The 10,288-nt window shown below is 35.3% G+C and overlaps 1 protein-coding gene across 1 annotated transcript; it reads left to right on the top strand.

The window, feature by feature from the left end:
• Positions 1-1,612: 1,612 nt before the first annotated feature.
• Positions 1,613-9,193, top strand: LOC125258079. Its single transcript, XM_048174907.1, has 7 exons — positions 1,613-1,752; positions 3,354-3,425; positions 4,387-4,580; positions 5,847-6,001; positions 7,149-7,570; positions 7,716-7,924; positions 8,746-9,193. The coding sequence occupies exons 2-7, from the start codon at positions 3,410-3,412 to the stop codon at positions 8,905-8,907; spliced, it is 1,158 nt and encodes a 385-aa protein (XP_048030864.1). The 5' UTR covers positions 1,613-1,752; positions 3,354-3,409; the 3' UTR covers positions 8,908-9,193.
• The last annotated feature ends 1,095 nt before the right edge of the window (positions 9,194-10,288 follow it).

Genomic DNA, 10,288 nt, shown 5'->3' with positions numbered 1-10,288 from the left:
CATGCACTTGCTTGACACCTTTGTCTCTTTTTCAGGTTACAAATTAAACTTTACGAAAAGCGAATGTTTCCCCATAAATGATATGGCTAAGAAAATTTCTAAAAGCGCCCTTCCCTTTCATTTCTCCCCTGCAGGGTTTCGATATTTAGGTGTAAACATTTCACACCCTTTCAGTACTCTCTTTAAGAATAACTTCACAAATTTGGTTGATCAAATTAAGCTTGATTTAAAACGATGGGACAGCCTGCCCCTTTCTCTTGTAGGAAGAGTGGAGACCATTAAAATGAATGTTTTGCCACGATTTTTATTTCTTTTTCAGTCTTCTACCTAAAGCTTTTTTTTAAATGCTTAGATGAAATAATCTCTTCATTAATTTGGGCAGGTAAGATTTCTAAGGTTAATAGATCTATCCTTCAGCAAAACAAATGTGACGGAGGTCTAGCCCTGCCAAATTTTCATTTTTATTACTGATCTGCTAATATTTCTAAGATTTTCTTATGGTGTAATGCGCCAGAGGTCAAGTGGTGTACTCTAGAAGCTACTTCTTGCCTTTCTTCTTCCCTCCCTGCACTAGTCTTTGCTCCTTTGTCTCTGCGTCCCTCTAGTTATATTAAAAATCCCATTGTGTTATCGTCATTAAAAATTTGGAAACAATTCCGACAACATTTTCATTTGGAGTCACTATCCGTTTCAAGTCCTATTTGCAATAATCACTTGTTTTTGCCACCAGGTATTGATCACACCTTTAAAAGATGGCGAGATAAAGGCATTGTTTGTTTTTCAGATCTTTTTATTGATAACTCTTTTGCTACATTTACAAATCTTATTTCCAAATTTAACTTACATTCTTCAGGTTTGTTCAGGTATTTTCAACTCCGTAATTTTGCCAAAACCAACTTCCCCAGTTTCCCTCTATTACCAGAAAATATATGTATATGCTTCTTTATACTATTTCCAATTTACACTTTATCATCTTCACATACTATTTGTATAGTTGATTACACTTGTTTTTCCTTTTCTTTTTTTCCCTCTTTTTTATATATGCATCTTATTAGTATAATTGTATACAAAGACTGTTGATATTTTCTAATCCTCCTGGGGGGGGGCTACTTTTATTTATTTATTCTTATTATTTTCCTTGTCTCATTCCTCATTTAGTTATATGTGGGAAAGAAATGTGTAAAAAGGAAAAAAGTGCAATGTTTTCTCTTTTATGATTGCTTGTTTTTCATGTTGTCTGTATAATAAAAACTGTGGATAAAAAAAGTATAAACAATATATAAAAAGTATTATATAGTGATCTAATGTTAAATGATTAAAAATTAACCTCAAAATATCACACGCAGAATGGGAAATAGGTTGTCAGAACGTTGTGTCGCAGTTGCTCAGTGTTTCGCAAATACCTTGCTACAACCGTGTGGGGTCTTGCAATTATGTGCCCATAACACTGTGACAACAGCGTTGTTGCCATAGTAGAAATGCAACGTGCCACAGATGTTGCCACAACGTAAATGTGTTTCCTGGGTATGATGCGACTCCCTCACACATCCCGGATCCTTAGCAAATAGCAATTTTCTCATGATTTACAAATAGTTAAATTTGGGAAATAGGAAATTTGGCACCAGGGACTTTGCAAGTCATAATCCATCCCTGATTCTTCACATCATCACGTGATATCTGGTTTGAGGCATAAATACCGCTGTCTGTAAGCGTAAGAAAGCTGAAGTCTTTCAGGAGAACACAGAATATACCGTAAGTGCATTATACTTTTTATTTACAATTTACTTTAAATATACTTTGTAGTGGCTACACCAGCTAGCATTACAAAAATTAAGTATTAGTATATTAGTATTAAAGTGTGGTAACCATTTGAACAACATGATGACATTGAAAGTATTCTGTACACAGATGTAAAGTACAGTACATTACTATAAAGTACAGTAGTCCTCTCATAAATGACACTTTATGTCAAATATTATGCAGAAAACTGGCACTGAGTTCATAGAGCAGGAGCTGGTGATGAAAATTTCAACAATAATTTGTACTGTATAAGTAAGTGTATTGAAGTTTAGAAGAAAAATACATTTCAAGTGCATTAAGGCACACCGTATTAAAGATTAAACACATTTAAAATACATTAACACATGTAATTTTGGACAACACACTTAAGCTGAAATTAAAATCAATTATTTGACATGTGTTTTAGTGTATTAGTCAACACATCAAAATAAGTGTACTTCCTTAAAGTGCTACAAAAACACAGTGATTTATTAAAATGTATTTTTGAGTAAAAATGAATTAGACATTATTACAAAGTACATTTTTAAAAAAGTGCACTTTAGTGTTAATATTGTTATTAAAGTGTGCTCTCTTTAAGTACACTTAAGTGGCCTTTAATTTTAAGTATATTATATTATCTGCAAGTACACTCAGATTTGAAGTACACAGAAAGTACACTTGCAATACAATTAAGCACACTTCTTTTTCTCAAATGCAATCTGAAATTTTTTCACTGCCTGTACTATAGAGGGAGCATATGAATAAATAATAGAGCCATCTGCATACAGCTGTAGTGTAGCTTGAATGTCATTTTTTAACTCAAAACAGAAACAGTTCCCAAAATGGAACCCTGGGGAACACCTGAAGTTATCTCAAGAAAACCTGATTAACAAAAACCAAAAAGTTTGTTCAGCAGCTATTTGTGATCCACTGAATGCCTTTGGCAGATCCACAAATAAGGAAGCGCAATGCTGCCTTATTTTCTGTCCAAGACACCAATAGGATAATTGATCACAACCAGTGATGGTTCTGCGATGATCTTAGCTAAAACTGAAAGTTTGGAAATAAGACATTATCAGTAACATTATCTGAACAGATGTACAAAATTAAAAAGACTATTTATCTGATTACCTACTGACTTTATAACATAAGAGAAGAGGATTGTAAATCCACCCTTAAAGGGATAGTTCATCCAAAAATGAAAATTCTGAAATCATTTACTCACCCTCTGGTTGTTCCAAACCTGTATACATTTCTTTGTTCTGTTGAACACAAAGGAAGATATTTTGAAGAATGTGGGAAACTGAACAGTTCTGGGGCACCATTGACTTCCATAGTATTTTTTTTCCTACTATGGAAGTCAATTGTGCCCCAAAGTGGCCTGATTACAAACTGGTTACAAAATATCTTCCTTTGTGTCCAGCAGAACAAAGAAATGTGTACAGGTTTGGAACAACTTTAGGGTGAGTAAATGATGACAGAATTTTCATTTTTCGGTTAACAATCCCTTTAAGTTGTAAACAATTTTAATTGTTGATTCTACTTGCATTACATCTTGTGTCATATTTTTTTAGAGACCTTACAGTTGGACGCATTACCAGTCTACGCTCAATTAAAAAAACAAAAAAACATGGCCAATTCCACAGGTGAGACACTTTCCATTTCAAACGTATTCATTTATCCTGAAATAACAGTTCTGTGTAGTACACATTTTATAATTTTCCTGCAAGGTAGCACGTCTTGAAGAAGCTGTAATGATTTCTCACAGAACATTTTGTTCTATCCATGCTACTCAAGACCTCAAATTTGATCTTAGATACAGCAAGGGCAACCAGCATGTCTAAATGCAACAGACAGCATGCATACTGTGATATGAAGCCATCAATGTAAAAACAAAGTCAAATTTACTAAGTGAAACAAGTTCACCCTACTAAAATTCTCAAAATATTACTGATAGTGCATTGCACTTAAAGTTATGTGAACTCCAACTGAATGAGTTACAGCAGAATTGCCAAACTGCTTTGCATCAGAATGTAGAAGGAAAGTAAATGTTGAAAGTATGTGTTATTTATGTGTTTTTGGTTGATATAGGTGGTAGGGGTGAAACAATACATCATGATGATAGGCGGAGTTTCACTTTTGTGCTTGGTGGTAGAGGTCTGAATGGCACTTACAAAAATGAACCATGGTTTTACTAAATAAAACCAAAAAACCTTGGTTAATATAATTAAATCATGGTCATCAGCTGATGTAACTCTCAACATCATCTGCAGTTTCACTGAAGGGCATGTTTACTCACTCCTCAAACTCCACAGACTAGCTTCTTTTAGTTAGCGGTTCTGACTCACCACCAGTGGTAAAGCTGGCTATCCAACGCCTGGCTTCTTACATATCTCATCACCCTGGTGGACAGGGAGGGGGCCAGAGCATATTAAAGTATCTGACATCATACTTGCGAACTCACACACCTCTTTAATTTTATATGAGCAAGAAACTCTGAGAGGAACCAAGTCTGGCACATATATAAAAAAACTTTATGACACATTTCTCCCATGATTGAACCCTAGAGGTTGTTGAACATCACTAATGTTTGGTTTGGTGTCACAGCACTTGCCGTCAGTGATTCTCAGTTGAGTCCAGAGTTCATCCAGGAGCTTCTTCCATCTGCAGAGCGAACGGCTCTCCTCTATCATCTGTCATTCTTGTGTCTGGGAGGCTTCCCAAAGCTGGAGCGTAAGATCAGAGACCAAGCTATTGAAACACAAATGCTGTTCGGATCCTCTGAGGCTGTTCTGCTGAAGGTGAGACAAATTCATCATGTGAATTATCATCATAAACAAAAAACAAAATTGTGAAACTGAGAAAAAAAGTGTCAGAATTGTATTTATAAAATTGCAAGTACATACATTTTTATTCTGAGGTGGAAATAATCTTTCATATATACTAGTGCACTGGGCCAACAAATGTTTTTTATGGTTCTTTTATGAAAACATGGCCATAGCGTCCGTGACGACACCCGTAGGTTTTTTCTGGAGAGCATTTTTGAAGCCCAAAATGGGTGGAGCCAGCCATCTCCATCTTATCAGCGTGTCACTCCTGGATAACCAAAAATGGGCAAAGAGGCGGGATGTGGGTGGAGCTGAGGTGCCTGGTTGCTGAAACCACACCCACATAGCTTGACGTGATCAAGTTAGCTCAAGGAGCAATCTATCTATCTTAGATACTATCTAAAATATTAATAAAGATAACAAATTATACATCATTTGAAAGTTCTAAGGGTTTACTGTCAATCTACTGTGTCTGTTTTACAATTTATATGCTTCTGCAACAGTAATATTGTAATTTGTGTCGGGTGTGCAAATGACAACACGCAAAATCAAAACGGGACATCATAACTTTGTAATGAAATAGTGATCATGAGATGAATCCAATCCATATTGTCCATTGTTTGCATCATATTTCTTCTGAACGATCTGCTCTCAATCATCTGTCTTCAAGAAATTATGCAATCTAAGCAGTGTTTATGTTGTAAAACAATTGTATACATTAGACTTTCACAAACAAACAAGCCCGCGTCCAAAATATATTTTTCAAAATAGTACAGCAGTTAAGTTATAATATCCAAGCAGTGCTGTTGGATTTTGTGGTGTCTTGAGATGCATATTCTCCATTAACTGCACAGAAAGCCATATTATTTGATAATTGTCAGAAATAATCCTGAAAAAAGTACAAACACGGCAGAGATGCCAAGTTCAGCGGCTGGAATTAGCTGAGGTGACGTGACGGCTAACAGACAGCAGGCAAACGGCTTTTAGTGACAGCAGTGACATTTCACCTGTCACTCAAATATCCACTCCCTTAATTATGCAGAACTTTAAGGATTAATATACCAGGCTGTAAACATCTTTTTCTGCTGTAAAGTTTATTAACATGGAGGTCTACGGGATTGACTCCCTTTTAGAGTCTGTCTCTACTCTACCGGCCAGTCAATGAATTGCAGTTTGCCGTAATGTTGCCGCTTGTATGAAACTTATCCTTGTGGATTAATTATCCTTGTTTTCTCGTAGTGTGCCGGCACGAGTTCCAACCTGGTCACCTCGCTGTTCCCAATACTGATAAAAGCTGTTGAGAAGAACAAACCCAAACTGGCTGTGGCGTACCTGGAGAAAGCCAGAAAATGGATCAAGGACATCATTATAGCCGTGGATGACATGGTGATGAGGTGAAAACACTGAAGATCTGCATTTCACAACAAACAACCCAAAGTAAAATCCACAGAGTTAAATCAACTCTGCTCAGAGAACATTTGGTTAAAATAACACTGAAGCAGAGTTAAAGTTAATGAGATAATTAAACAATTAATTCAGGGATGATTGAACATTAATGATGAACACCTGCTGTTAACAAGCAGAATAACTGCTCCTTTAGTCTTTTGATTCGGCAATGCACAAGTGTTTGCTGCGAAACACTATTGCAATTGCTCAAACACAAATTATTTTAAAAACATAAAAAGGTCAAGAGCCCAACTAAAACAAACCCTGACCACCACGATGGTGGCATAAGTTATTGACCAATAAAACACCAACATTTAAACCTCTTTTATTAAGTCAATAGGGTTAGTAATAAGTAAATCATATCTTGAGAGATTTAATGTCTTTTACCTTCAGTTGATTTCAATGGTTTTGGCTGAAGTCAGTTGTAGTTCTTGTGTTTCTCTTTTCTTCAGTTATTCTGCTTGTTAACAGCAGGTGTTCATCACCAATGTTTAATCATCCCTTAAATAATTGCTTAATTATCTCATTAACTTTAACTCTGCTTCAGTGTTATTTTAACACTATTCAGAGAGGGACCATATGTACTCTGAGCAGAGTTGATTTAACTCTGTGGATTTTACTGTGTAGGTTGAGCCGATCAATGTTTACATGTGAGTAAAAGCCTAAATTAAATCTGTTCATCATAAAAAGTGATCAAGCCTCTTCTATTAATGAACTTTTTGAAGCGTCAAAGATCAAGTTGCAAAGGCAGTGAATGGAAGGACAGAATGCTGTCTGATTTTATCAAAAAGATCTTCATTTGTGTTCCGAAGATGAATGAAAATCTAACGAGTTTGGATCGACATGAGTAATTAATTGCAGAATTTTCATTTTGGGGTGAACTAACTCTGAACTTAACAACAGACTGGGAAGAGAGGAGCTGCAACAATGAAGAAAAATAATGAACATTTAAACATGAAAAGATGTTCTAGTAAAGCCAAAAACAACATCAAGACTGTGTAAAAGCGCATAATAGGTCTTCTTAGAGAAAATTGTCTGTGTTGTTGTGCTTGTGAAATCCAGACTATATCACTGTACATGCACCCTATTTTTCAGGTATGATCATCAAGCCCAAAGTGTGAAAACATGCACCAGTGATGTGTATGAAGAACAGAACACGACTGAGGAAAAAATAAAGGAACACACTGTCGAGATGAAGGCTCTGGAGGATGCTTTGGCCAAGCTTGAAACGGATCTGAAGAAAAATGAAAGCGATATAAATGCAATTGAGGAAAGAATTGATAAAAGCACCGAAGAGCTGTATTACCTGATCATAAATAATAGAAGTTATGGCTATTCTATTTTCTGGGGCTTTTTCTCACGTTGTCGAAGCTATAATGATGATGCTATTCGTGCTAAACAAGCCGAACTGAACAGTCTCGTCTATGAAAAGAACAGTCTGAGAAACCAAGGGTGGAGCATCAAAATCAAACAGACTGATCTTCAGCTGAAGTTGGCCAATTGCAAAATACAGCTGGGTGAGAGTCTCTCTGTGCTTTTAAAATGACTATTATAAATGTAAATGCATCTCTGTGCACATCATGCTGTTTACATGTTCACCACAGCCTGAAGGCTCCCAATGATCTCTCATAAATCATAATCTGTTGTATGTTGTTTGTTCAGGTGAGATTCCCAGTCCTGTCCACCTGAAGGAAGTCCAGAAGTGTCTTGATCAAATTCGACAAATTCTGGTTGATCTTAATAAGTTCTGGAAGAAAGTGGGTGTTACGCTGGAGACACTGAAAGAGAAGACCTTTGTTGGGGATGTACTGATTGAAGAGCTGGAAGACCTGAAGGAGGAGTTTCTGAACTCCATTGAAGACGCAAAACTGGTTAGTTAGAGGTTGAGTAAATGCTTCTGGTGAAAGTTGGGTCACACTTTAGATTAGGGTCCAATTCTCACTATTAAATATTGCTTCAAACTCCTGCTTATTGATAGTTAGTAAGGTAGCTGAGTTTAGGTATTGAGTAGGATTAAGGGATGTAGAATAAAGGGTTAGTTCACCCAAAAAATGAAATTTCTGTCATTAATTACTCACCCTCTTGTCGTTCCACTCAAATCGTTCATCTTCAGAAAATAAATTAAGATATTTTTGATGAAATCTGAGAGGTTTCTGATCTCCCATTAAACACAGCAATTTCAAGGTCCAGAAAGGTACTAAAGACGTCGTTAAAACAGTCATGTGACTGCAGTGGTTCAACGTTAATGTTATGAAGAGACGAGAATACTTTTTGTGTGCAAAAACAAAACAAAAATAATGACTCTAATCAACAACATCTTCTCTTCCCTGTCAGTCTCCTAAGAAATTGGAAGAAACTGTTGAATAGAGTCATTATTTTTGTTTTGTTTTTGCACACAAAAAGTATTCTCGTCTCTTCATAACATTAAGGTTGAACCACTGCAGTCACATGACTGTTTTAACGATGTCTTTAGTACCTTTCTGGACCTTGAAAGTGTTGATTATATTATATTATATGAGTCAGATACCTCTCGGATTTCATCAAAAATATTTTCATTTGTGTTCTGAAGATGAACGAAGGTCTTACGGGTGATTAATGACAGAAAATTCATTTTTGGGTGAATTAACCATTTAAAATTACAAAGACATTTTTAGTGAATGTGTTGTGATTAATGCTGTCTTTAATCTTTCAGGACTGGAAGAGATTTGGTGAATGCTGTCAGAGAGCACAGGGCATCTTCAGCATTCAGTCTAGGACTGCATATAAATTCCTGGAGGTCAATCCGTCTTCACTTTCAAAGGATGAATGGAATAAGCAGTATGAGTCTATCATGGCGAAGCTGAAGATGATCTGATGCTTCTTTCACACTTTAAACGCTCTTTATAAGGCATACACACATTAATGCATAGAGCTTATCTTGTCATTTTTGTAATGCTTTGTAATCATTCTTTCAATTACTGTTCAACATACATATACTTTAGTGAGTGTATGTTAGGAATATTATTTCCCTATTCTATGTCTCAATTTATGAATATCTCTCTTAAAATTGCTTTGCATTTCATTATGGTTTATAGATCTTGTGGTGGGTCTGGTCACATGACTGATGTCTATGTCACACAATAAAGACTAAAGACATTAAACATTTCATTGTAGCTTAATCATTCAAAAAGTCTTTTTCTAATGTTTCAGTGTGCATCAGGGTTGTAGCATTCAAGGGCATTTATGATAATGATCTTCATGGGCGTCGGAAGCAAAAAAAATGTGGGTGGGTCCTCCCTCCAAATTTTATTTATGCAATTATATATATATATATATATATGTGATAGATAGATAGATAGATAGATAGATAAAATGCCAATCAATCGGTAGTTATTGATTTTTTTTTTTTAATAGAACAACGAGACACAAACCTTTACATTCAATCGCGTTTTTGCTCCCATTTATTTTCACACATTAGTGCATACAAAGTTTAGTCCCCAAGTGCACACAACCGGAGAAATACACAATTACCTTTGATTTCGTTAGATAGAAAATAAGCAGGGCCGTACGCAGGGTTTTATATTTACCGAGGTCACAAAATGTATTATGCTAGGAGGGTTCGGGGGCATGCTCCCCCAAGAAAATTTTTGATTTCCTTGGTGTACATATATGCATTTTAAGACATTTTAAGGCCAACAAATTGGATAACAATAGCTTTAAAACCATGTCAACAAATACATACAGTACAGTCCAAAAGTTTGGAACCACTAAGATTTTTAATGTTTTTAAAAGAAGTTTCGTCTGCTCACCAAGGCTACATTTATTTAATTAAAAATACAGTAAAAAACAGTAATATTGTGAAATATTATTACAATTTAAAATAACTGTTTTCTATTTGAATATATTTCACAAAGTAATTTATTCCTGTGATCAAAGCTGAATTTTCAGCATCATTACTCCAGTCTTCAGTGTCACATGATCCTTCAGAAATCATTCTAATATGCTGATCTGCTGCTCAAGAAACATTTAATGTGTACAATTGTACAAAATATTTGTGTACAATATTTTTTTTCAGGATTATTTGATGAATAGAAAGTTCAAAAGAACAGTGTTTATCTGAAATCTAATCTTTTGTAACATTATAAATGTCTTTACTGCCACTTCTGATTGATTTAATGCATCCTTGCTGAATAAAAGTATTCATTTCTTTAATTTCTTTTCAAAAAAATAAAAATAAAAATTCCTACTGACCCCAA

This window comes from Megalobrama amblycephala, linkage group LG22 (assembly GCF_018812025.1).
Source record: "Megalobrama amblycephala isolate DHTTF-2021 linkage group LG22, ASM1881202v1, whole genome shotgun sequence".
NCBI lineage: Eukaryota > Metazoa > Chordata > Actinopteri > Cypriniformes > Xenocyprididae > Megalobrama > Megalobrama amblycephala.
Note: the sequence above shows the minus strand (reverse complement) of the source record. Positions and strands in the feature narration are given on the sequence as shown.

What these genes read in the sequence shown, in the direction of transcription:
- LOC125258079 (XM_048174907.1), top strand. An exon ending in CAATTGCAAAATACAGCTGG is followed by an intron (nt 7,571 to 7,715) that starts GTGAGAGTCTCT and finishes TTGTTTGTTCAG; the next exon opens with GTGAGATTCCCAGTCCTGTC. An exon ending in CCATTGAAGACGCAAAACTG is followed by an intron (nt 7,925 to 8,745) that starts GTTAGTTAGAGG and finishes TTAATCTTTCAG; the next exon opens with GACTGGAAGAGATTTGGTGA.